The following is a 27,316-nucleotide window of genomic DNA, read 5'->3' on the forward strand; positions in this document are numbered from 1 at the left end:
TCTGTTACTGATTTAATTCAAAGCAGTAAAAAGTATTTTATTCAATATTATCCATATAGTATGTGACAAATTAACTTGATTAAATAATTTGAATTTAACGTTCTAGTTTTAGTTAAGTCATCTAGTAATGACTTACTGGATTTTAGCAGATTTGAGTCTATAGTGTTCAACATTAGACAATGTTTTTGCATGCCAGGCTCCCACACACTTCAATTTTGCATTCTATAGTCGTCACTTCAAGAGAGCAAAACCTTTCGCTGTTTTCCCATTCAATTCATTAATCATTTTATGGTGCAGTACAAGTTTAACCTCCTGCTAGCATCCTTTGGTTTTCCCACACAACGCGTCTGACCCTTTAGCAAACAAGCAAGCTCCTCTGTCCCACATAAACAGTGGGGGTGTCTTCAGCTTCTGACCAGGAAAAGGGGGCGGAGCCTGAATTCCAAAGTGGAACGAACTTCCTGTGGCTACGTCACTTTGGGATCGGCTGCGAGCTGTTGAGCAACGCAGACAATCAGCGGAGTTTCGGGTTTGTAACGTTTGCATCTAGCAGTAAGTAAGACATTTAGAATTTTTATCTTGTTCCAACATATTTCCGCTTTTTGTTTGTGTCCTGTTCTTTATGTTGTATACATCTTTTTGGGGTATTTTGTAGCAGTTACAAGCTGTTTCAAAGTTCTAAAGCGATGCTCGCTTAACAACGGAAACTTTTGTCCCGAAGGCCGTGTTATGTGTAGCAACAGGTCCACGACGCTGGATTCCATTAACATTACTCTGCTTCATATTTACATATTTCAGTAGGAAAAAAAAACAGTATCCTCTTTCTTTTTTTTTTTTCAGCGGAGGTGAGGACCTTCGAGCTAGAGAAAGTGGCCTTGCCTGTTGTCAGGTTTAGGCTGCGGGATTAAAGAGCTCTCCGGTCTCAACGCTTTCGTCGAAACTGCCTGTGGGGATTCATGCTGGATTGGTTAGCTAAATGCGGTACGAAGCTAAAATGATGCCGGTAAGATTGGATTTATTTACACAAGTTTTATCGCTGTGCTGTAACATATCGTGTCTGTTTTCATACTGTACGATCGTCATGTTCTTACGTTGTGAATCACCAGGGTATTTAAATTCACGCAGTAAGCTGATAGGGTAGCTTCTTCATAAGCTTTTGTTGTTAAGTGTTTTTGCGGTGATCGGTGCTTGTGAGTGTGCTAGAGGACGTAAATTGCTTCCTAGGATATGTAGTGTACAAATCAGTCTATTCCCTTAGGACGCATACTTGTAAAGAGTGATCATCTTAAGAGCCTAACTACAGAAGCTTTATCATTTGCATAGTCTGTACTTGGATATTCATATTTCTTTGACCATATACTAGAGCAGGGGGCATATGCCAAGTGTTGTTGGCAAAGGCTAAGCTTAGCTCTGGACTCTTGCCGTGTCATCACTATCATCATCTTCATCATCAGTGGTCCATTGCTTTTGCTGCAGTGTGGGATATAATTTATCAGTACCTCTTCCATGCATGTAGGGAGAGCAGTGGACAGCTGTCAGTGTCCTATGTAGGGAAAATTAGAACTGAAATTTCATGCTGATAAATAATGATTGGCATATTTTATAGGGTGTTAAATGTCAGAACCAATGATTTTTAAAGATACATTTTTATAATGCAGCATAAAATGTTACATTTAATTCAGAAATTAGGACAAAAAAAGATTGTTTCCTAGTTTATGCTGAAACCTGTAAAAACGTTGCTCCAAAATCATGAGAAATAAGTTTTAGATGTTTGTATGAAATGTTCAACAAATCAAATTTGAGTGTTGAACCTTTATGGTGTTTACTATAAATGTCTGTTTTTTGGGGGTTGAGTGACAGAATATTTTTTGTCACAAGGACATTATGCACACACAATTTCTCAACATAAACATCAGTCAAGTTCTTACGGGCCACTACAAGAGATCTATCCTGCTAACAGCCATCACTATCTACTCTTACTCTGAAGAATTTGAATTAATGACTTACAGTAACATTTAATTTCCCTTTGGGGTCAATAAAGTATTGAATTTGAATAAAGCTAAACATTTTTTTTTTGAGTGTATACAGATATGTAAACATTAAACAAGCCATGGTTAGGTTGATATAAAACAATATTTGTTTTCAGGTAACTAAAATCCAATGCTGCAGCCTTGCTAATAGTTAAAGTTGCATTTACCTTTATTCGCCTATTGTCATAAATGCTAGAAAACACAGCATGTGTTGATATAGTGCCAATATATTTGTCATCTCAAAGCATTTTACAAGTCAGACAGGACTTATTTATGTTGAAGAATATATAATACTTTATTTGAATACACCCTACCATGTAAATAATCTTAAATTGCGCACATCCCAGTTCTAAGAAGTCCATCTAAATGTGTTGAATAATCATTAACAGTACAGCAACCCCTCATCTCGAGTGAACATGAGGAATGTGTGAACAGACAACATTGCCAGAAGTTGCCTGACGTTGGTGTCTGGCAACCTCTGACATTGTGTTTTATTAACGTTATTACTATGATTATTTTCATATCAAAACAGCCTTTGAGTTATTTTTAATTAATCGTCTGGCGGCTTAATTTATACCACAGAAGGAACAATTTTTTCCACTCTTGATGTCTGATTTTAAAGTAAAGCCAGACGATTTCAGCTTGCAAATAAGCTGTATTAATTGTTAAAGTTAGCCCTACATTGAACGAGGCTTACTGTTGAGTAACAGGTTGTACAAGACAGAGTGATGTTGATTGTATAAACTCATCATGACGCATCTTACGTAAGCCCTTATCTTGATTAGCGTATCCTTCTTGGCAACCGAGTTGAATTTGAATAACACCTGTTGTGTTTATGACCTCAGCTTGTTAAGGGCATGTAGTCAACATCGTTGCTATCGACAGGCTTCTCTTCTCTCCCCCCAAATGATTTTTTTTCTCATTAATAGCATGGATGGGTGCTGCACGTGTTTTGATGAGATACGGTTTCTTGTGTTTGATTAAGAGAGAAATGGCCTGTGTTCACTCTTTTCTGATGGGAGGTATTGTTTTTTTTTTTTTTTTTGAATTGCAGGACCAATCAGTGACCCAGGTTGTAGAGGCCAGGGCTCGGGGAGGAGTGAGAATGTAGTGGCATAATTGTTGGCTGTGATTTAAATGGGGGTAACGGGGAGGGTCACTGTTTCCGGAACACAATAAAGCAAAGGAGCTCTTCAACACTGTGTGGTGGAAACCACATTGTTTGTGCCCCTGTGCCATGGCTGCACTCCGATAAGGGACACTCGCCCCCTTTATTGAACCAGAGCATCGTGTAACTCATTTACATCCGAGTTGCGGTTATCTCTGCTTAAACAGCTTTGTCGAGCTGCTATTTGTGATTCTCACATTTAGGCTTGAATTCATTCTTGTTTATTGACTAATAACTTTTATCAAGATAATTTAAAGGAACAGTTGTGGGAGAACAAACTTAAAGAACTGCTATGGAAAACATTTGGTTTGTTTTACAAATGTAAAAAAAAAAAAAAAAATCCTGTCGGTTTCCTATTTCTCTCCCATGACAAAAGGCTGCTTTGTGAGTAGATTTTTAAGTTGATACTTGATATGTTTGTGTACATATTTCGGTTATCATTATTCCATCACACATTTTTACCATTTCTCAGTTACACTATCTGCTGTAGCAGATTGTGAGAAAGGGGAGTCATACTTCAGGAAGTAGACGTTTGCTGTGTGTCAATAAAAACCTGAGAAGGGTTTCGCCCTGATATCTATACTCCTTTAACTCTATGGAAGAGTTGTGGTGTTTTCTCAACTACACCATGTGATAAACAAGGACACTGCATGGACTGATGGACAAAAGGACTGTTGGATTTACATAATCTTTTTATGAACTAAAACGGTAATTTCACTCTCTTTTTGTGACACAGAAACTTGGACTCTTATTGGCCAATCCTGCTCTCTTTCTGTTTAATATGATCAGTTCAACGACCTCTTAAGGTACACTTCATGCTATTATAACATTAACCAGTTAGTATTATGGAGTTCAACCAAAACACTTTGTTTAGGAAGTAAAGAAGTAGCTGTTTCTGCCAGTTTTGTCTGCAGACGATTAACTGAATTCTCAACCAATTGGATCACTGCCTCAGTCTCAAAGATCATCAGCAGAAACGAGATGTCTGTAGTGAACATGTTTTTTAAGTGATAAGTCAGCTGATTGTTCAGAAATGAATGATGAACGTGTGTTTTCAGTAGGCAATGTGATGGAACTCTATTAAGGAAGCCACATAAATAATAAGATTTTCTCCTAAATTTGGATGGTTCTATTTAAAAAAAAAAAAAACTTTGTGCAAAAATCCTTGTTGTCAAAGTAGTTATTCAAAAAAAAAAAATAATAATAATCAGCCACAACATAGATGAGTCTTAATATGTAAAGCTGCTATTAACATTTGGACATGGGTTCCAGATTCAGAATCATTTTTCTCCAGTAATTAAAACGTAACAGTGTTCTTTTAATTATTATTGTTCAATCCCCACTTGTAAAACTGGTACGCTTGCCAGATTTGTGAACACTAATTTTATATTAACTGTACTTATATCAGCCAGCGTCTATTGCTCAGTACTCTGCTTGTTTTTATGTTTTGCTGTTCTGGTTTAAAATTTGTTCTGCATGTATTTGCTCTCTTATTTTATTGCTGGTTTTGATTAGTTTCACTCTTTAAAACCCTGACTAAATTTCTATTTTTCCCTATTTTTAATTGGTCAATCAATGAAATATTGCTCTGATATTATTAGTTATTTATTCACTGCTCAACATTGTAATAACTTTTGAATGTTTGGAATCACACTGGCTATGAATGTGTTAAGGAATGCTCTTCTACTACAGACTTTAGTCAGGATTCATTCCATCGTCCATGAAGATGTTATACCTGGAAACTGGAATAGTTCCTGCAGCGGAAAAGGCCATTTCATCCGGGAGTTTGCCTTCTTCACTCGGTTTTGCATATGAAAGATTAAATGCCACAAGGGCATCATTCAGTGAGTTTTCAGGGAATAGTGATGGCTAAGTCCGTCTCCCCCGTTCTCCCCAGCTTATCATATTTTACATAAATTAAAAAGACCTCAGATATTTAGTATTCATTGATTACTCATACAGTAGGTTATTTTCTGAAAGGTGAAGTTTTTTGTTATATATTTATAATAACAGTCATATTCAAGACCAGTTGAGTAATTTTGTTTCCTGTGACCTCGGTCTTTTTCAGAATCGTTCAGTTCAGCAGTCAGGGCGTCTCCACAAAAAGTAATAATTCTCCTCTGCTTAGTTTCGACTCCATTTTTCCTTTATCTCCCAGATTGCCTCTAAGTGGGAACCGTCTCATCACGTAGACCAGAGAGGGGAGGATATTGCGATCATCAAGCGATAGGCTGAGTGCTGCAGTGCAGAGTATGAATAGAGATTGTTCAGACCAAAGTGGCACAGTTTGTTTTAGTGGTGTATAAATCCCTCCTTGTTTTTTTTTCTAAATGCTGCAGCTGAACGACGGCAAATGGATGTTTGGATTCCATGTACTGTCTGCAGTTTGTTACTCCTGACCTTTTCTCCCTCCTTGCCTCATCCTCTTGTGCAGCCCGCCGTTTCAGTGAGTAGGTGAATGAGATGAAGAGAAATAATGCAGAAAGCCATTAGGGGGGGGGGGGGGGGGTTCTGTTGCCTCACCTTTCTGAAGGACTGCCATGCTGGAAGCGAGTCAACTCTTGGAACTGTGGAGCGCACGCACACATGCACAGACAAACGCTGCTGCAGTCTGTTAGAATCCCATAGATATTGGATTCAAAAGGTGACTTCATCAACAAAACGTGGCTGATTCATTGGCTTTGCGAGTTGAATTGAAAGCATGGATGTGGACGTAAAGCACAGCAGTTGTGAAGCGAAGAAGCTTTACAGATGGGTTAAATTATAACCCCTCCTTCCCCCCGTTATGCCTCTTAATGTCTCCTATTTAATCAGTTTATTCACCAATTGGCATTTGATAACATCTTGGGTACAACTAGTAGTAAATCTCAATGTATTGAATTGAACTTAAACATTTTGCGGACTACGTCCATGTTCTTTTAATGTGACAACATAACTGCGGAGCAACAATAAATATCGTAGGTAAAACGGAGTGGAGCGTTAAATGTTTATATCTTGTCTAAGTAAAACGGTGATTTGACATTGTCTTAAAAAATTTAAAACAAACCGTAATATGATTTATTATTATTGTGACAGTTAAATTATTTTACTTGCAGCATTTATTGTTCTCACTTGCGTCATGGAGGAACGATAAATCTAACATCACTCTTTCAGCCTGCTGAGCAGCTGGATGTGGCAGGGGCACGGAAACGGAAAACAATTACTGGACCTTAGTGCTGAGACTTCTGAATAGAAAGAATTTGGAACGTCTTGCTGGGCGCCGTCTGCTGCAACCAGCATGGGTTTAATAAAAAAACATATCAGGGATGTTTTAGATTTAATTTTAAACACGCGTCTGACCCCACAGATGCGTTGCCTCTTACACCTCGCCCCATACAGAACAATACTGTCACATTAGCCTTTTTCTCTGACGTCTCTGAAATTTCTGTAGTTTTGAAACCGCACGATAACTCCTTCTGTCTAAGAAAGACACAAATTATAGGTTGTCTGTAACTGGATGGGTTTTGATGGATTACTTTGCTATTGCAGAGCAGTTATACTAAAGCCCTGTCATTAGCCTATGTCTGGACCTTGTGAAACCGTCCAGAGAGCAAAGCAAAACAACAAACCGTTTTGATCCACCTTATTCAATATGTGAGCTAATGGACTCTGATCTTGAAGTGAAGGGCAACAGAATTGACTCCCAAGGTTCTGAGGTGGAGCAGACGGATTAATAGACTTTTAGGATTGTTGGAAGTAATTTATTTAATAATCCTGTAACCTACTTGGTCTTTTTTTTTTTTTTTTTTTTTTTTTTGACGATAAAGGAGTGTGCCACATGTAGATGATTGAAAGTCTTGTTTAGATCTGTAATAATTGACATTTCTTTAACAAAACCCCGTATGCAGTCACAAAGAACAGGACATAAATCATCTCTTTATCAACTTTATTGCTCAGCCTTGCAGCCGCTTCATCTTATGTAACCGTATTCTTGGCAGAAACACTGACAAGAAAAAAAAAATGGTGTTCTAATACAGCAACGCAGAACAATTGATGATGTATATTTGATTTTCAGTCTTAGGAGCCTTTGAGCTCCTTTCAACAGGGAGCTTAAGCACTGCCAGCTGCAGTCTTTCTGCTCCTCTAGATGTGTTCTTATTACAGCACCTTTTGTCTGTGGGTTTTGATGTTGCAGCCTTTCATCTTTAAAATACACCCAATCCTTTCTGTCTCCTGCAGAGAGAGGTCCTACAGCTGACCTCCAAGACTGTGAGGTTTTGTTCTGTCCAAGTTATTACAACTTTCCCTTTAGCCCAGGTACAGAAATGTGATCCAGATAAGGAATTTCTGGATTTCATATATATATATATATATATATATATATATATATATATATATATATATATATATATATATATAGCACAGCGAAGATACTGCGCAGAACCCTCAAGCTCCCAGGCCTCTGGTAGAGGACCCGAGCTCAGAGGATGAAAGAGACCACCCGCGGAGGGTGAGAAGGGAAAAAAAAAAAATAATAATATATATATATATATATATATATATAAATAAAAATATGGGTTATATTATGTATAGTAAGGTATTGGCTATTGCTCTTGTGCGTGCTTGAGAAAATAAGCTCATATTGTGTCTCAGAGACAGCAAACTGGTAAGAGGCTATATTTTTATATAGCAGATTAGCATAATCCCTATGATATACCCCCAGTGACCTTGCCTTATAGCTTCTTCAATTCTAGATAACCAGAGGACAGGCTTGCACATTTCTTTAGATTGGCAGTCATTTTCATTTTGTAATTCTTTACCGTCACACCAACGCCAAGTGCTGGGAAATGGCTTTGACTTTGCTGATGCTATAATAGAATAGCAGAGGCTGCTCGCACCTTCTGCATTCCTGGCCAATCTCTCAGACAGGAAGGAAGTGCAATTCAGCTTCTGATCCGCTCATTTGCTTCACATCTTATAGACGGAAGGCAAACGAAGCAAGTCTCTGCCAAATGTTTTCGTTTCCAGTCTGCATTAGTTTTTCCCGGCTCCGAGTTGTTTTAAGGCCGTATGAAGCTAGCGAGGCTTTCTGGTTATCTGCAGAGTAGCTTTTAATTTGCCCTGCAGTGAGACCATCAAGCTGTTATTGAGCTGTTTCATTTTGCTTGGTGTTGTCTATGAATATTTAATGCTCTCAATTTGTCCAGCTCAGTCAAAACAGGGACTCCAGATACTTTTTTTCCCTCCTCTTCGTCATGCATAGCAAGGTGATATAGTACTTTTTTTTAATCATCAAATGACCCACAATCTATAATAATGTGAAATATATTTTTTTTCTTATTGATTTCACTTTTTAAAAAGTACAAACTCTACATAAATTCCTTATGTGAATCTAAAAATTAACTATATCATTTGAGGGCTTCATCATTATAGCCTCATCCACAGGATGCATGATAAAGTTGTAACTCATCCACAAGGTTTCTGGACCCGGTCACTGTTGGACCTGGTTCATTACCTTCAGCGCTGGAAAGAAGCTGCTTTCGGTGTCAGAACTGCCACCCAACACTATTCTCCTCCTATTGATTTCTTCCACCTTCTCTCTCTCTGTCAGTCCACCATGTTTACACAGGCAGGTCATGTGTTGTATGTCCTCTGGGATGTTGTGAACTGCTTTGGATTACTTCCTTTGGAACTTGGACCTCTTGCTTGTACGATGACGATGTGGGACGTCAAGTCATTTTCAGTCAAGTTGAGCAGAACCGTGTTAGAGTCACCAAGCAGCCATAAATCCGCCTTGGTTCCACCGGGTGATCTTTCACTAAAAAGGAATAAAAGGTTAAATCTGGTTACAATAGTCTGCATCACGCATTGCAGGAAGGGTGATGCTCTCTGTGCTGACAATGATGACTCACCAACTTTGTCAATGGAGTCTTTTCACTGACATCTTTATTATTAGTCCGGTCCGGGCCTCTGACTCAGCACGCTATTCTCCCCTCCTCCTTGCATTGTCACTATAAAACTGTTTGTGTGGTACGATTATCGGAGACTGGCACCAATTCATTCACTCAAGAACCTTAGTTTGTGTTCTGACTGAGTCAGAACTGTTTGTTCTCTTCTTTTTGAGTTTCAAACTTATACCTATTTCCATAATGTAGGTAAGACTGATTTTTATAGAAGCTTTTTCTTTTCAAATTAGACTTTAGATGGAATCCTAAAGCTTCCAGCTTGTTAGAAGCTCATCGTGCTTCTGATTCTGTGGTATAAAAGAAAACCTGATTAGTTGTCATATTATCTTATTATTCTAGTATGCTAGTTTAGATAACTTCAGACTTTGTAAACTATGAACTAGATCAGGTGCTTTTCATCCACCATGTAGCTCAACCATAGCCAGCCGTTAAATGACGGCAAATATGAATGACTTCAGCAGCGTCCAGTAACATGCACACATGGCTCTGCAAACTCCAGGCAGTCCTCTTCTCAAACAGAAAACATTTATGGAGAATTGTTGTAGTTGTTGTTAAAAAGTAAAGAAAAAAAAAAAGAAATAAAAATAAAAATGGGAAAGATAAATTAATAAAAAGATGGTGACATAAAAATAGCGATTTGGGTGGATTTATATAGTCAGGGATTATGTTTGAGCTTCTGTATCAGTGTACAGAATCAGTTTTTATCTGTAGTAGCTGAAGGCTTTCGCATTCCATCCCACTTTCAGATGTGTGTAGGTGATAACTTTACATCTTCCCCATAATGCACATTGATCTACAAATCAAGCTTTTCCTGAATCAGCTGTGTGGAGCCGGTTTCCGTGTGTTGGGTTCCAGGGATCTCTCTCAGGGTTTAGCTGGAGTTGAGTTCAATGGTGTGAAGTTAATTGGAATTTTGGAAGGTTTTTTTTTTTTTTTTCCCTCCTGTTGACAGATAAACGGAGCATAGAAATGATATACTGCTGGTGAAGGAAGTAGACATTGTATACACACACTCACTGTGAAAAGCTGACCCATAGGGGAATTCTGCTCTAGCTCTCCAGAACTGTGGTGTTTTCTTTGCCATCATCAGCTCCGCTTGGTACCAGGATCCTTACTCTCACGTTCCTGTTTAAGTTATCTCTGCCTAACATGCTTGGCTAACTACTTCTCCCTCCCTCCCTCCGCCTCCTTTGCACAGATGTTCTTGACTGTATACCTCAGCAACAATGACCAACATTTTTCTGAGGTTCCCGTTACCAAGGAGACACTGTGTCGAGATGTGGTGGATATGTGCAAGGAGCCTGGGGAAACGGATTGCCACTTATCCGAGATGTGGCGCGGATCTGGTGAGTCTGGAACAGAAGATTTTTCAGGTCTATTATCCTCGCAGTTGGGTTTTCATAAAGATGGTGTGTTCATTTGAGTTGCTTCACAAGAGCTCATCTCAGTATATATCTGCAAAGCAAATTAGGTAGAAACTATAACCACCCTGACAAGAACAAAGCACCTTAATATCTCCTACATCTCCAAAGCTGGAGGTGGGGGGAGGGTGGGGTTATAATTTCAGCCTCCTCTATCCCCTATCTGAGACGTAATGACTATTCAAAATCAGAACTCGAGTAGCAAGGTTTTTGAGCCGTTTCCATGGTGAGGCTTCAATAAGAGTGAGACAAGTGCCAATTATTGCGTTCGAGTACCTCCACTAGTAGTCTGAAATGAAATCTCAGGATAATGAAACGGCAGTCTCATTTTACAGTTTTCTACTGGCCACTTTAGATTTAAGATGTTAAGATTTAAACAAAACACTAATAATGATGCAATTTTTATTTGCTGATTTATTTGGCTGTTCTGCCATTACTACGGATCATTTGATTGACCTCTGCCTGACTGCGATGTAACGCCCCTTGTGCAATGAAACAGGCTTAGATCTGCTGATGAAAATGTCACAAGAATTGTTGATGAGCCCTTTAGTGCCACGTCAGCCGAAAAGAATGAACAGCACACTTTTTTTTTTGTCATTAAGTTTGTGCCAAGAGACCTTATGCCTTTGTGCCTTTCAGTGCAGGTCAAACAACATTCTCTAAGCAAACACCACATGTACGCTTGACCAGCCTTGTTTTTGTCACGATTAACTCGAACTGCTTTTTAATATTCTCTCTCTTTTTTTTTCTCATTTTTGTATAACCTCTGATGCCCTCTGTTCACAGAGAGGCCTGTAGGTGATGGTGAGCGGATGTGGGATGTGCTCAAAAGATGGGAACCGCACAGAGGGGAGGTGCGCTTCTTTCTGCGCCACAACCGTGCACCCGGCAGAGAGTCCGGTACGTTTTCAGTCTGTAAATTAAAGATAAGTAGAGGTGTCGGTGTTCGTTCACTTCTTCTACAAATTCAACACCATTGTGCAAGGGACATTTGACACAGAGATTCTAAATACCAGAGATTGCTGCAGTTTTTAAATACAAAAAGTCCAGTCATTCAGGAACTTTTCGGACCAGAGATTGCTCCAGACCAGTTTACTTTTAAAGGGACAAGATATTTTGAAGTGAGTTTCTGTGAAGTTACCAGTAATGTCTCTCTTACTTTTAGTATATGAGCTAACATTAATGATAGCCCATTGAAAGCCTAAAGTTTACTCCACTCTTGATAGATTTGGAGCAGACTGACAATATGCAGCTGGTCAGGTAGGTTTTACAGCCAACAGCTGCAGCTTTAGTCCGCAGAACATCAAGCTTAGCCACTGTCTCTTGTCGAAGTATTTACAAAACTTATGTTCATGTGACCATTTTCTTTTTTACTTGTTTAATTGCTTAATTAGCTAAAATCAGTTATCCTTGTCTGACTGGTTGTTTGTTGACTGGTTATCTTTCTACTAAAGCCGAGGAAACTATTACAGATAAAAAATATTCCTTTAATCAAATGAGTAACTGAGCACTTTAGCAAGCAAGCTTTATTTGTATGTTTGAAGCCAAATGAAAGCAGAGAATCCTGGTCATATTTGTGGCCTGTTTTTGTTTTCTTAAGATGACAAGAAGTATCTTATAGGTTGTTGACCGTCTTCTCAGCTTCTGGTTGCGCAACTAAGCCCTTTTACCCCTCACAGCTTGAGTCTAGCCATGGGATTAGGTGGTTGTTTTCCCTTCCTGTTATCTTCTGCTGGTCTTGTTTCCCACACTGTTAGCTAAGCTTTTCTCTGTCCTTCCAATAAAGCCCCGGATTACCTTTTGGGTTCACTGTGTTTATTACTGTATGAGGTCAAAACAGTAAACCGGAAGGATATGATAAAGAAACTCGGTTGTGTGTGTTGGTCGAATTGCGGTTGTACCTTACGCTTGGATATGAACTCAACAAATCTTGTTTTCTATTCAGCTTATTGTTCATGTAAACCGAGAAGCAATTAAATGATAAAGATCATGAGTAGCGGAATAACTTTGTTTTTGGCAAATCGTAGTTTTGCGACTAAAATTCAAACATCCAAAAAGCACAGACACAGTTTTGTCTCCAGACTCTGAGGGTTACGTATTCGTTTAACTCCAAAGATTATTGTAAGTTACAAGGAGTACTTATCCCGCCGGTTATCCAGAGGAGCAGCCCAGCCAGTCTGTTTTAACTGAAGCATGTCTTTTTGTGCCGCAGTGTTATAGAAACCTTGATGTTTCACTGTGTTTATGTGCGTGTGAGACACAAACAGGCAAGAATCCAGGAGGAAGTTCCAATCATTTTTCACAGCTACCTGTAAAGGCCACCGCTTTAACAGCTTGATGTCTTTTGGTCTCACCAAATTAGAAAAAAAATGGTTACTTGAATGAAACACTACAGCAGATTGTAATCCCTGAAGTCTTTTTTTTTGTTTTTAATCCTGTCTGTCACACAGGAGGGTCAAGAGGCCTGGATTCAAAGAGAAACGGAGTGAGAGCTCCCCCTGAACGAAGGATGGAGAACGGGGTAAAACAAACTATTTAAGATATGATTGTACAATAGTTTAATCTAAAACAAACCGGTTTTATTGTATGAAGATTTTAAAAAAATCTATGTACCTGCTTAATTCAGTGTTTTTTTATTTATTTTTTTTTTCCATACCGAATCCTTCATTCATCTTAGGTGGCGACTCCTCGGATGGACATGACGTTAGCCGAGCTACAGGAGATGGCCGCCAGGCAGCAGCAACAGATTGAAGCTCAACAACAGCTGCTCGCTTCCAAGGTGCATAAAGCCGTGCTGGGAAAAGGAGTCGAAAGAATTTAGTTGAGAAGGTGTCAGGATGAAAGTAAAAGCCAAAATTATTGGAAACGGAGCTCAAGTAGCAGGTGCTAAAAAGTCAGACGCACTGCTGAATTTGAGAATACTAAGAGTGTATTCGGTGGTTGTGACAGAATAGTGGGTTGGATTGTTAATGATTGCAGGATAAGTTTCTGGTATCTGCAAAATCTACATGACTTCCTGCTGGTAGTTGAATACATCTCCCTTCTGTTTTAAATGACCCGGTTCCCCATCCTGGTTTGGATTTATTTGTTAGGTACAGTACTTTTTTTTTTTTTTTTTTTAAGAACTCTAATATAATTTAAGTACATCAACAAACAGGTTAGCTTCAGCACACATGACCTGAAGATTTCCAGAAAATTGAACCTGTTTTAACAGAATTCAGCTATTAAAACCTGATGACTGTTTGGATGTTAAACACCATTCATCTCGACTGCTTAACACCGTTGAATAAGATCAATCTCCTGTCATTTAACTGTAAAGCATATGGTGAGATATTGTTTTGATAACCACTAAATGGAATGGTGTAAAAGGATACGCAGATGAAACAAAAACATAAATGTATCTAAAAAACCGCAGCTGTATTAAGTCGGTAATGTTTTCAGCGCGAAACATTTTAACGGTTTGTATCCGTCTGGGGGATTCTGCTTCCTGTGGTGTTCAAAACAAGGTGTGCAAGAAATGGACGTACAGTTTGCAAGAGTACGTTGTGTGACGTTTGCCCCCCCACCCCCTGTAACACTTTCTTAATCTCCCCTCTGCAGGAGCAGCGGCTGCGTTACTTGAAGCAGCAGGAGCAGCGCCAGCAGCAGCAGGCGTCTGAGCAAGAGAAGCTCCAGCGTCTCCGAGAAAACATCGAGAACCAGGAAGTGCGACTCAAGAAGGTCAGGGCTCTCAAGGGCCAGGTGGAGCAGAAACGTGTCAGCAATGGCAAATTAGGTGAGCTTAGGGACTTTTTTTTGTTTGTGTGTGTGTGCGTGCGTGCGTGCGTGTGTTTGTTTGTTTTTGAGAGAGCATCTCAGAATGAAAGCGTCTGTACTTATGTTTCTGTTTCTGTTTCTCCTCTCACCCCACTTCTGCAGTTGAAGAAATCGAGCAAATGAATAACCTTTTCCAGCAGAAGCAGAGAGAACTAGTGATGGCCGCATCCAAGGTGGAGGAGCTCAGCCGGCAGCTGGAAACGCTTAAAAATGGCAAAAAAGACAACATGCACGACAATCAAAGCTCGGTGGCAGAGCTGGACCGCCTCTACAAGGAGCTTCAGGTGTGCAGAAATAAACTGAGATGATTAAAAATGAAGCAAGCATAATTTATGTACTTAAATAATGATTCTTATTTTGCCTGGTCTGCTGTACTCGTCAGCTGAGAAACAAGCTCAATCAAGATCAGAACTCAAAGCTGCAGCAGCAGAGGGAGAATCTAAATAAGCGCAACCTGGAAGTGGCGGCCATGGACAAACGGATCAGTGAGCTCAGAGACCGGCTGTGGAAGAAGAAAGCGGCTCTTCAGCAGAAGGAGAACTTGCCTGTGAGTTTCATCATTCCAAATCTTTCCTTTTCCATCTTTGACTTGCTCGGCTTGTCGTGAGCTGCGTTTCCATTAACCATGAGGTTGCGCACATTGAGATTGTAAAAGTAAATGCGCTTAATGGAAACACTGCAGTTTAAAAGTTTTTGCGCTATGATGAGGTGTCGGTAGGATGACGGCTTATCATGTGAACAAGCTTATTCACAAGAGATTTTAATTTCATTTCTTATTTAATGGAAACACCGCACCTTAGGTGTTTCTCGACTTTAGCAGAATATGGACAAAGATTTGCGCACATTTGTAATGGAAACGCAGCTACGTTTTACCAAAAATCCTATTTGTCACAGATCTTCCCCTAGTGGCCTTAAAGTAAGGCTGTTTCTGTCTCTGTTTTGCATCAAGCCTCAGACGCCACATTATTCAGAGATCATCCATGACGTAAGGCAACCCAACCCTCTTATCTTGCTTGGGAGAACTATTTAACTCCCCCGCCATACAAATCAATTCTTTTTGATTTGTTTTCCTGATTTATCTTTATTTGGGAATAAAATGATATGATCATTAGGACAGAGTTGCATTTTGCATTCTCACTTCTTCCCTGTCCCACTCTACAGTCTCATTTTGGCAGAAACGAGTCCTGACGACAGGGGAGCTGAAATGAGTGCAGTCTGTCATCAAGGCAGGCAGGCAGGAATGTCTTTAGATGTTATCCTTTCTGGCCTCCCTCTTTAAAAAAAAAACAAAAAAACAAGAGCAACCAGTTTTCTTAAAGAAACATGACCATTTTACAAATATTATATTATGTTTTTAAGAGTCATTTATGAAATAAAAGCTGAAATATATAGTACTTGTTAGAATTTGGCCGGCTGAGGTTTTTTTGGTTTTTCTCTTTGGCTTCGTCTCTTTGGCAGTAAAAGTACTGAATGTTCTGCCTCGCCTTCCCCCTGCTCTTCCACTCCACTCTTCCCTCTTCCAGGAGTTGTTTTGTACACATGTTGCCATGGGACTGTAATTGGGAGTCAACAGACTTGTTTGTAAAACTGACTGTGAGGAATAACATTTTTACTTCTGCCTTACGGTGGAAGTGTGGAATGAAAATATGCCTTTTTTTTTGTATGTCTATGCTTTGCAGCTTTCTCATGTTTTTAAAAAAAGAAATGATTTAAATCCTTTTGAACATGTGGGTTCTTTTTTTGTCTCTCAAAATTACTTTCTCTTCCTATCAAATTCAGGTCTAATCAATAACTCAATAAATGCACAAAAATCCACTTAACCATCCTGATGTGTTACTTTGTCTTGTAGAAATAAAATCTATCAGCCTGCAGTGTCTATAAGTGGCCTATAAGTTGGAGTATAAATAATAAATGACCTAGTTGGTATATCACATATCGTGAGGTTTTGCTAAAAGCTTTTAATGAGCAACATACAGCCTGCATTAAAGCATCCCAGCTTGTTGTTTAAACCCTCTTGACATTTCTATTAAACCAGGGTCAGTATATGGAAGCGTTTGCGGTTTTGTGTGTGTGTGTGTCTCTGCGTTTTTAGAAATGGAAACCTGAATAGGCCCTAGGGAGAAGGTGCCTTACCCACAGCCTGCCTTGAATCATAATGAGTGGTCCCCTTTCATACCAGCACAAAAACACAAGACACCCAAAGCCACATTTTCCTCCAGCTCAGCTGCAAAGGACTGGCAGACATCGTCGCCACTTATTGGCCGAAGAACGATGCTCAGTCGTCCCCACATGATCTTGGCTACATTTTTTTTCCCCCCTCTAGAGAACACAAAGAGGCTAATATTATGTTGAACAGGAAGGATTATTTGGTCTTTTGAACTGCTTTTGCATGTTTGTGCTTTTTTGTTTTCTCAAGAATGGCTATCCTGCTAAAGAGAGGGCTTCAAAAGACGCTCACCGTCAGGTAACTAAATTAGTACTGCAGCTTTATCTGCTTTCTAATCACAACTAAGAAGCATGACTTCTTTACACAGGAAATTTCGACAATGTTTGTTTTAGTTTACTTTTCAGCATGACATTTGAAGCATGTTCATTTTCTTATAGAGGTCATCTTTGGCTGATAACTCAAAAAAATCATGTTAATTTCAGCCAATTCATTTAGTCTACAGTGTAAGAAAACTGTTAAAGATTATTATTATTATTATTATTATTATTATTATTTAATCAATTTTAGCCACTGCTTTCATGCTTATGACTGATTTTAAAATGTCTGTTTTTATACTTCAGATCAAACAGGTTGGGTACATTTAACAAGTGATGCAAAGCACAGTATGGAACATCTGTTCAATTTAGAAATATTTTTAATATGATAATTTCACAGAATATTTTACCCTTTTTCTGTATATAAAATTGATATTAGTTGGTTAATTTGTTGGGCTATCAGCTCTTGTATCCACCCTGAAGTCGGTTGCTTCACAGATATGACAACTGTCACTCGCACCTGTAGTTTTTAAGACATTGGTCTGAAAAGGTAACTGGATGGCACTTCTTTAGTTTAGAAAAACCTCATCACTACACCCTGAATAAAATCTTAAGCAGTGATGAGTTGTTTCACCAACTCATCACTGAGTTGGTGATGAGTTCATTTAGTGGGTTTAAATGAACTCTTATTGATTTCAAATGTGGTAAAATACTTTTTTCCCATGTCTTGAACACTGAAGTCAGCATCTCATAGCGCCACCTACAAGTCAGAAAAGAGCATCTCCTCTTTTTTTTTTTTCTTCCTTTTTTGTTATACTCATTTCAATCATTAGTTTCTCTTCTATTACATTGTTTATTTAGGTTTTCATGTATTGAATTTTCTCTGTTTTCCATCCTGTTCTGCTGCCAACGTCCTCCGTCTGACTAGTTGTAATAAATGCCGTCTTGTTTTGTCTTTCCCGCCCTTTCTTTCCCCTCCTCTGCTCTCTTAATACCACAGCTGCCCTCTGATGGCCAAGCCGGGCCGCAGTCCGGTCCGTCTCGTGTGGCAGCAGTCGGCCCTTACATCCAGTCATCCACCTTGCCCCGAGGTCCATCGAGGCATGAGCTGCTTGTAAAACCAGGCTACCCAGACGGCACTGCCACTCTACCAGGCAGCGACTCCCAGAGCAAGGCTAGTTCAGGTGAGAACCTCTGACTAGGCAGCAACCACCTAATTTGTCTTATTTTGTTATATAAACAACATATACACGCATATGACAAGCAGCTGATCTATTTAAAGTTGTATTAGCAACTTCTGAACTGAAGCCCTTCATTACTGAAATGCTTAAAAACCTATTTTGCTGTTTTGTTTTTTTTTGTTTGTTTGTTTGTCTGGGGAACATGTCCTGCTTTTTGCAGCAGCAGAGCAGACTGATACTCCTGCCGAGTGTGAAGTCAGTTTGAGCTCAGAAGGTAGCCAGTTTCCTCGTCCACTGCCTGGTGTGATCTATTATTTCTCATTTTATTTTAAGGACAAATAGTTTCTCCCCACTGTCTTGAAGATCTCTGTAGGCTAATATTTGCAGTGACTTGGGGGAGTGTTTTTCTATGAATTTTTTTCACTACTGAAAAAAAAATTTCGGTAGTGAAATTTTTGAGATCGAATCCACTGGACCAGTGCAACATAAAACATTGCTTTGCACTGTCTAATGAGATTCACTTGAGTCACTCTCTCATCCATTCATCTGTGGATAATAGACCATCTGTGTACATCATAGTATTAAAATAAAATCTCATCAGATGTGAAAAATGTTAATTACAAAAATATCAGCAACATCACACTCTCGCATTCCCGCTGCGTCTTCATCAACCTACATTTGTCCGTTTTTAGCAAAACGGCACGAAGGCAGTGAAAGTAACATGTTTATTTTTTTCCCCAGTCTGTCCTGTTGCATGCGATTACTTCTGCATGGTGGGTTGATGTGCAGCATAAGAAAAGAGGGAGAGAGAGAGAAAAAGAGAGAGAGAGAGAGGGATGGGCGGGGACAAAGAAGAATCTGTTCTTAATAAACAATTGTTCCCAGTTCTTCTCTAGCGTCCGAAGTGTAGAGCAAAGTATAAATCTGTCTCCGGGAGGCTGCGCTGCTCGCCGCATGGCCCCTCAGGGGTGCCAGTGCCTGGGCTCGGCCAACATCATGTCTAGAGCAAAAGAAACCTGAAGGTTTTAAGACTGCTTTACTTTTCTTGTCTTTGAATGCATCTCCGTTAGAAGCCATGTTCTTGCTTAAGCCTCTGAAAGAGCTGCGGGCTAAAAGAAAAGGTACACACTCGTGTTTGTGTGCGTGTGTGTGCTTTCAGGACTTCTCTATTGCGTCGAAACATTTTAGATACTTTTCATTTGATGTTGCTTATAATTTCGATAGCTCAGCATGTGTTGTTCTGCCATTTGCGTAAATCTCGCTTGTTGAGATTTTTTTCTTCTTTCTTTTTTTTCCTTGTCCGTTCTTTCTCTGCATCTCTAAATGGGTCAGTTGGAACAAATGCATAACCTTCACTTGAGCTGACAGTCAGAACAGACTGACAAACTCAGTCTGTTTGCGTTTGCACAATGTGCACTGATGTACGACTCTTCTTCATTTGGTTTCCTGCAAGTCTTATGGAAATATCCTCATTTTCCCATGGTTGTGATGCTAATCTCGCTGGAAGCAAGTGCTCCGTGCTTTATGGCTCATCTGACTGCAGACATACTTGGCCATTGGCTCAGTCTTAGCCAGTCATCCAAAAGCAAGCCATAAGCGGGGAGATGTTCTCTGAACTTTGTGTTTTATTATGAGTTATCCCCATTTCTAGTTTAGTGTGGTTGATTTGGTTTCGTTATTTATGCCAGGAATATTGTACTATCTGAACAACCCTTCCTCTCCTCCTCTTCCTCCTCCTCAGGTCTGCAGCCTGGAAAGCCGGCAGACTGGAACTCCTCAGGTCAAGATCCAAAGGTCAATGGGCCCGGCCAAGCTTCAACACTGCCACGAATGACCTCTTACTCCAACTCTAACACAGAACAAGGTAAGAGAACTACACACCGAATCTGAATTCTTTCCAGAACAATGTAAGAGCTGATTTAGCAACCTTCTGCCCTGTCGTTTTTAATAAATAAATTTACTGTATAATCAGATGAATCTGAACTGAAGAGAGACAGGAAGGGGCGCCCGTTCTCCATGTTTGAGCAGACGGAAGCTCCCGCTGCCTCCCTTCGCAAGAACCAGAGCAGCGAAGATCTGGTCAGGGATGCACAGGTGAGAGAAAAACTGGTCTAGTGTTAACCGATAGAAGCGCTTCCTCACATCTAAAAGGTTTTCCTTCTCTTCCATAACATCCAGTCTGCCCCGAAATCCGCAGTCAAGGTGCCCCCTCCTGTTCCCACCAAACCAAAAGGTCCCAGCGTTGTTCCCTACAGCAAGCAGGGCCTGAACACGGGCACTTTCCCCAAGACGAAGCCCCACAGCCAGCAGCCGCCAGCCGCCCTGGGCCGCAGCCCTCTACCACCCTCTCAAAGCCAGACACTCCCTCTGCCTTCCAAGCAGGACGCCCCGCCTGCAGCCACGGTCCGACCTTTCACCCCAGAGCTTCCGTCCTCCAAAGACGGCAGCCTGACGAAGCCGTCGACGGCAGACGCTCGCTCCATTTACTCCATGTACACTCAGCAGCCCGGTTCAGGAAAGCCTTTCCAGTCTGGGATCCAGGGAGCCCTCAACAGGGCTCAGACTCGCCCCAATGGGTTTACCAGCGGTGAGAATATTCATTTTGATCATGGCTCGCAATAAATTAGAATACTTATGGAAAAGTGATTAATTAAAACATCTGTTTTTTTAGATTTGACATAGACTGATGATTCAAATGTGAACCCACTGAAAGCATAAAACTTACATTTTCAGAAAATTTTAATATCACAGAAAACCATTGAAAAATAATTTGTAATAGACATGCCATCAGGCAGATTTGAAAATTGTCCAGCAGATAATTATTGAAACCTCAACCAGGTGGGTCATTGCTAACAACTGGCTGTTCACACTCCTGTTTCTAGGCATGTTAGTGGAAAGTTAAAAGGAGGAAAAAGCGCGGTACTCTATAGACATTGCTACTCGGTCCGTAAACTGTTATTGGTGAATATAATTATTTTTCCCTTGATCATTTTAGTTATATTTAGCCTGTGGAATGTTGCAATTAGGTTTATTGGTTGATTTTTCTTGGCATGTTCAGTCTGGTAGCAGCAGTAAATACTAAATCCAGGACTTAAGGCTTTAATGATGTGACTCCACCTCCATCTACTTCAACATACTGTGGGTTTCTGTGATCATAACAGTTTCCCAGCAACAACACAGCCTGTCTCTTGCTGACCAAACTGAGTGTGTGTTTCCTGTATTTTCCTGTAGTTTATGGCAAACCAGTGATTCCAAGTGGAGGCTCCCAACACCTGGAGAACCCGTACCTGGAGCGCCGCTCCCCAGCCCCTGAAAACGAGGTTGACGGTGTCAGGAACAACAGCGGGAGTCCCAGCGTGTCTGAGGACCCCCAGCCAGAAACGGAGCGCATCCCCCGTCCTCTCAGCCCCACCAAGCTGCTCCCCTTCATCTCCAACCCCTACAGGCACCAGAGCGATGGTGACCTGGAGGCCCTCAGAAAGAAGCTCTACAACGCTCCGAGGCCCCTAAAGAAACGCAGCTCCATCACTGAGCCAGAGGGTCCAGGAGGGCCCAACATTGAGAAGCTGCGCTATCAGAAGACCACCCTAAAAGCAATGGAGACCGCCGCTACCATGCCAACCACTCCAGCTTTTGCCAGAGAAACAGAAAAGGCGGGAGACGGACCTGCGGGGCCGCATGTGCAGAACCCTCAAAGCATCGCAGAAGTCCCCCAATCAGAGATGGGTCAGGCTCTGAAGAGAGGAGAACTGCCGTCGCACTCGGCCGGCGCCAACGTCCTGCCTCCTGCCACGCCCGAACAGACCCCACCTCCTTCAGCCTTTCCAGACTGTGAGCTCATCATCCCACCCCCTCCTCCGTCCCATCCGGCTCCCAGGCCCGACGACGCGCTCTTCCCTCCGCCACCCCCTGCTGGCGTGGACGACACGATGCCCACTCTACCTCCTCCGCCTCTCGAAAGCTTTGTTGAAGAGTTCCCCCCATACCCTCCGCCACCGTACCCCAGCGGAGCGGAGCAGGACAGCCTGGGAGAAGACACGTTTAACATGAAGGCGCCTGAGGTCACCGGACAGGTCACGCTACCTCCGGTACGAACCGTCATCATCCTAAGCAACTATTTTCCATATGTTCTGTTGTTTTCAAAAGCATTCAGTTATTCTGTGGTCTATTTTAAAACTCCTTCAAATCTCCAAAAGAGCAAGTCATGAGTGAGTTTGTGCAAGTTCTGCTGGTCAGTGGAGGTGAACTGATCTGAGGTTGTTATATAACCAGAAATCCTTGTAAATCACTGCTATTGTTTTTCTGGAAAATGGGTCCTGTTCTCCTAACACTAAGAGGATATATTCAAAAATAAACACCAATTTGTGTTTTGTTGTTGCTAAGCTGTTAAAAAAAAAGACGTGCTAAGCGGTTTTCGTGGAGATGTGGAAGGTTTTGAAAGAACAAATCAGTAGGATAAGAGTAGTATGTCCCATTTTCTCCTCTCTCTGGTTCAGTTTTTCTCACCTCTGTAACCAGCATAAAAAATTAAAGGACTTTTGTTCTTAATCAGATTGCATAACAAAGGGAGGGCAATTTTTCCCCCCCTGTGCTTTCACTTATAACCTGGATTAACATGCACACAGAGCTGGAAAAACATTTCACTGCCCTGATCCACAGGCGACCTGAGCAGACTGAGAGCAGACGCTTCAGCAACACAGGCTGCACTCATGACGGCTGTTTGTTTTAAGTGATGATAAAATCCTAGCTACCTTTTTTTTTTTTAGGGAAAGAGGACTAATTTGCGCAAGCCTGGTTCTGAACGCATCGATCACAGCATGAGGGTGAAGTTCAACCCTCTGGCTCTGCTGCTGGACTCCTCTTTGGAGGGAGAGTTCGACCTGGTCCAGAGAATCATCTATGAGGTAAGGCTTTTTCCATCAAATGAAACATTTTCTGTTGCTTCCACCCCCCGTCTTATTTTATTTATTTTGGGTTTGAGCTAGAAAATCTAACAAACAAAAAAACGTTCATGGTCACTATATTTAAATATCCCATGACTGCAAAATTAGAGCTGCACTAATCAGATTCTATGGATAATTTCAGATCACTTTTTTATTTTATTTTTTATTTTTTGTAAAGATTTGACCTGTTACAGATTTTAGTTTATTCTGATTGAAGTGAATTGAAATGACAGCAAAACACTTGTTTTTGGTTTGTTTGGGTTTTTTCTGCTTTATACATAAATGAAATATGCAGTTCCTAAAAAACATTTTTATTCAGTAAAACATGATTTTCTCAAACAGACAAATGTTACAAATTCAGTAAAACACATCTCAATGTAGGATAGAGGTGTACATAAAAAAAAAATATATATATATATATATATATATATATATATATATATTTTTTTTTTTAATGCATATGTAAAAAATCCTTTGAAATGCACATAACTGATTTTACCCTTATTTCACCTGTGTCTTATTATTTTTCTGTTTTATATTTCTTCTACAATTTGTGTAAATATGCATGCTTCCATTTACAATCTAACTTGCTGCTGGTACACATCAATACAGGAAAGGATAGTTCTGTTCTATTTTATTTTTATTTTTTGAACACCTTAAAATGTGGAAATTCCCCAGATCATAAGATATTCTTTTCCCCAGCAACATTCATTCAAAAATAACATTGTTAGATATAATAATCTAACACCATAAAATGATGTTATGGCGTTAGATTGCTAGAATTATTTCCTGCAACGAAGCCGTTGCCTTAAGCTTCCTTTCTTATAAGAACAAATGCTAATCTTCTGATTTTGGCACAGAGACCGTATCACACTGTGTGAGAGAGCAGTCGGTGTTACACACCTGCAGTCAAACAAGATGTCACTAATATTTGAAAGTAGGGATTAAACACAGCTAACATTTTAGGCTGTCTGTAGTATTTTAGCACAAGATTGGCCACAATTAGTATAATAGCATGGCTAGTATCACTGGCCGTGAACACCACACTTTGTATTTCGTGTAAAGTTAGTGAAGCCTAAGCTTTACTGTCAGATTTTCGTCAACATGGACAACATTTCCTAATCCAGGAGGTTCTATGACGGCAAATGCAACGAAGCTGAGAGTCCAGTTCTAAGTTTTACCCCATTTAGGAACTGTTAAACATGCTTCCCTTCATTCTCCAAACTCAGGTAGAGGATCCCAGTCAGCCCAACGACGAAGGCATCACAGCCTTACACAACGCTGTGTGTGCTGGACACACAGAGATCGTCAAGTTTTTAGTCCAGTTTGGCGTCAACGTTAACGCTGCAGACAGCGATGGCTGGTAGGTTTACCGTCTCTGACTTAGTTGATGTAGAAATGATTGTAGCTGTTATTTGGGAGGTTGGGGAGTGTACCGTACTCACATTAACCTTTTTTGATCATTTTGTCCGTCCCCCTTTTACAGGACCCCTCTTCACTGTGCTGCGTCCTGCAACAACGTACAAGTGTGCAAGTTTCTGGTGGAGTCGGGTGCAGCGGTCTTCGCTATGACCTACAGTGACATGCAGACGGCAGCAGATAAATGTGAAGAGATGGAGGAGGGTTACACTCAGTGCTCGCAGTTCCTTTATGGTCAGTAAAAACCGTTTTCTAACATTGGCCGTTACCGCCTTTTTATATGTTTTTTTTTTTTTTGGGTAGTTTTTGCTCTCTTGACAAAAAGTGCTTCTTGATATGAATTTTTTTTTCTATTTATCTTTGTGTCAACTTGACTTCTCAGGTGTGCAAGAGAAGATGGGAATAATGAACAGAGGCGTGGTCTATGCTTTGTGGGACTACATGGCTGAAAATCCCGATGAGCTGTCTTTCCGTGAGGGAGACTGCATGACCATCGTTCGCAGAGAGGATGAAGACGAGATCGACTGGTGGTGGGCCCGTCTGGGCGATACGGAGGGTTACATTCCTCGTAACCTGCTAGGGGTGAGTTATGAGCCTCTACAATCAATCTTAAAACACAAGAATTGTAATCGAGACGTTTGCATTACTGACATGGGTGTGTTCTCAAACAGCTCTATCCCAGAATCAAGCCAAGACAAAGAACCCTGGCTTAAAACTTGTGGATCTCAGCACAGCTCCGCACTGGCAGAAACTGTGGAAAATGTTCACCTCCACACCAAGGCTTTAAAAGACTGGGGGAAGGGAAAGGACCCCGCCGAAATGAAGAAACGAGAATAGACCAACCGATATGAAGGATCAACTGTTTCTGGCACTTTGTTTTATCTCCAACAGAGGAATTTTATCTCGCTTATTCTTTCCTGGACATAAGAGGCAAAATTTATTTTTTCTGTGTGTGTTTTTCTGTTTCTATTATTATCCAAAACTGCACTTACATTGACAGAATCCCAAATTTCAGCGACAATTCAGTTTTTGTCCTGAAACAATTCTCTTACAAAGCTATTTCCCTGTATGCTGGTTGTTTTCTAACACGTTTTGGTTTTAACGTTGCATGATGTCAAAAAGCAGCTGAGGATGGTATCGACACATTCTGGTTACTAAAGCAGTTTTCCATCCTGTAAAATCTGCCTTGAAATATCGGCTTGTACCTCTGTTGTTTTGGTTAAAACTCAGACTGAAATGACCAGAGGAGGAAGAGATGATGAACTTTGATTGCTTCCTTGCAATTTGTCCTGTGGTCCATGACGCCTAGTGGCCCAGTCAGCTTTTCTGCACTGACACCTGGTTGAGCAGCCATACATGTATCTTTTTCTATTTTCATCACATAAAAACCAGTAAAAATCCAGCTATAGAAAATGTAGTTATTGTGAAAACTGATGTGATTTTCAAACTTGAGAATTTTTTTTTTTTTTTTAACTAAAAAAGGAAATGTTAAGGCGTACATGTATATTTTTATTACGACCATTCCATTATACTATAGTAACGCAGGACGATGAGGCTTATACTTTAAGCCTTAAATTCTTGGAATCACTGTGAGGAAACGTGTATAAGGTTAGAATGTGAGTCAAACGGGGCGTAGCCAAAAATAAAATCTTAAAAATGATGTAACCGGTAAGATCCACAAAGGTAGCTCATCACATATCTGTTGGTGCAGATGTATTTATTTTTGTTACTATTTTCCTTAGCATTTTCATCACAAACACACTATTGTAGTATTTTAAACATTTACAATAAAATACTTTGTACTAACGTCGTCTCATAAACGTTTTTATCATTTGTCTTCCGGTTGAATTTTGTTTGCTTTACTTTTATTTTGAGTACAACATGGTTAAATACAGTGCATCTGGAAAGTATTCACAAAGCTTCCACATTTTATTAGAAGTTGTGTTTTGTTATTCTTTCCTCAAACTTCTACATATAAATACTTCATTATGACAATGTGGGGGGGAAAAAAAAAAGCTGGAGATTCTTGCAAACTCATTAAAAATAGAAAACCAAGAAATCACATTCACCTAAATATTTCCAGCCTTTACCATTGAGGTGGCAGCAGCGTGCTTTAGGAACGTTTTGCAACAGAAGAAAGTGACTGACTATTCCTCCTGACCTCAGACTGGCCCAGCGGTTCGTTTGTCAGCAGAACAATGACCCAAAGCACATGGCCAAGACCTCAAAGGAGAGGTTCAGAACTACTCTGTGACTGTCCTGCAGCGGCCATGTCAGAATCCAGACTTGAATAAGATTGACCATCTCTGGGGAGATTTAAAAATATCTGCACAGACATGTCCTTTCCAACCTGAAGAAGAATGGGTGAAACTACCTAAAGATAGGTGAGCTGAGCTGGTGGCATCCAATTCAAAACCGACTTGAGGCTGTAATTGCTGTCCAAGGTGCATCAACAAAGTATTAAGCAAAGGCTTTGAGTACTAAATGTGATTTCTTGGGTTTCTATTTTTAATGAATTTGTAAAGGGAAAATTAAAAAGTCAAGCTTTTTTCCCCACATTGTCATAAAGGGGTATTTGTGTGGAGAAGTTTGTGGAAAGAAATTCATTTAATCCATTTTGAAATAAGGCTGTAGCATAAAAGGTGGAAAAAGTGAAGCGCCGTGCATACTTTCCTGATGGACTGTATGTTTGTGCAAATGAGGATTGATGTAAATGTTGCCCTCTGCTGGAAAATACAGCTAATTTCGTTTTCAATACCTCAAAGTTGGAAATCCACAAACGTTTAACATTCAAAGGGACATTTCTGCTTCACTTCAAAACTAAACTGAGCCACAAAGCTTGCATAGGCCCTAATTAATCATCAAGTCTAGCTGGGTATTTGACCAGTTGATCAGAAAGCTAATTTAAATAA

At 40.3% G+C, this 27,316-nt stretch overlaps 1 protein-coding gene across 5 annotated transcripts; it reads left to right on the plus strand.

Annotated features, from left to right (window-relative positions):
* Positions 1–406: 406 nt before the first annotated feature.
* On the plus strand, positions 407–26,210 carry tp53bp2a (tumor protein p53 binding protein, 2a). Of its 5 annotated transcripts, none has more exons than XM_014987547.2 (21): positions 407–529; positions 841–1,003; positions 10,342–10,489; positions 11,351–11,464; positions 13,015–13,085; positions 13,242–13,343; positions 14,165–14,339; positions 14,483–14,664; positions 14,763–14,927; positions 15,330–15,365; positions 16,797–16,844; positions 17,862–18,045; positions 19,784–19,906; positions 20,015–20,136; positions 20,221–20,629; positions 21,274–22,130; positions 22,809–22,946; positions 24,215–24,348; positions 24,472–24,638; positions 24,787–24,986; positions 25,076–26,210. In XM_014987547.2, exons 2-21 carry the CDS (start codon positions 977–979, stop codon positions 25,115–25,117), a joined length of 3,444 nt encoding a protein of 1,147 aa, XP_014843033.2. In that variant the 5' UTR covers positions 407–529; positions 841–976; the 3' UTR covers positions 25,118–26,210. The 5 variants fall into 5 exon arrangements, with proteins under 5 accessions (XP_014843033.2, XP_014843031.2, XP_014843034.2 ...); XM_014987545.2 differs by having other exon boundaries at positions 455–552; XM_014987546.2 differs by having other exon boundaries at positions 467–556.
* The last annotated feature ends 1,106 nt before the right edge of the window (positions 26,211–27,316 follow it).

The sequence above is a fragment of the Poecilia mexicana genome, unplaced genomic scaffold, assembly GCF_051168715.1.
Source record: "Poecilia mexicana isolate PSO_F unplaced genomic scaffold, ASM5116871v1 scaffold_15, whole genome shotgun sequence".
Classification (NCBI taxonomy): domain Eukaryota; kingdom Metazoa; phylum Chordata; class Actinopteri; order Cyprinodontiformes; family Poeciliidae; genus Poecilia; species Poecilia mexicana.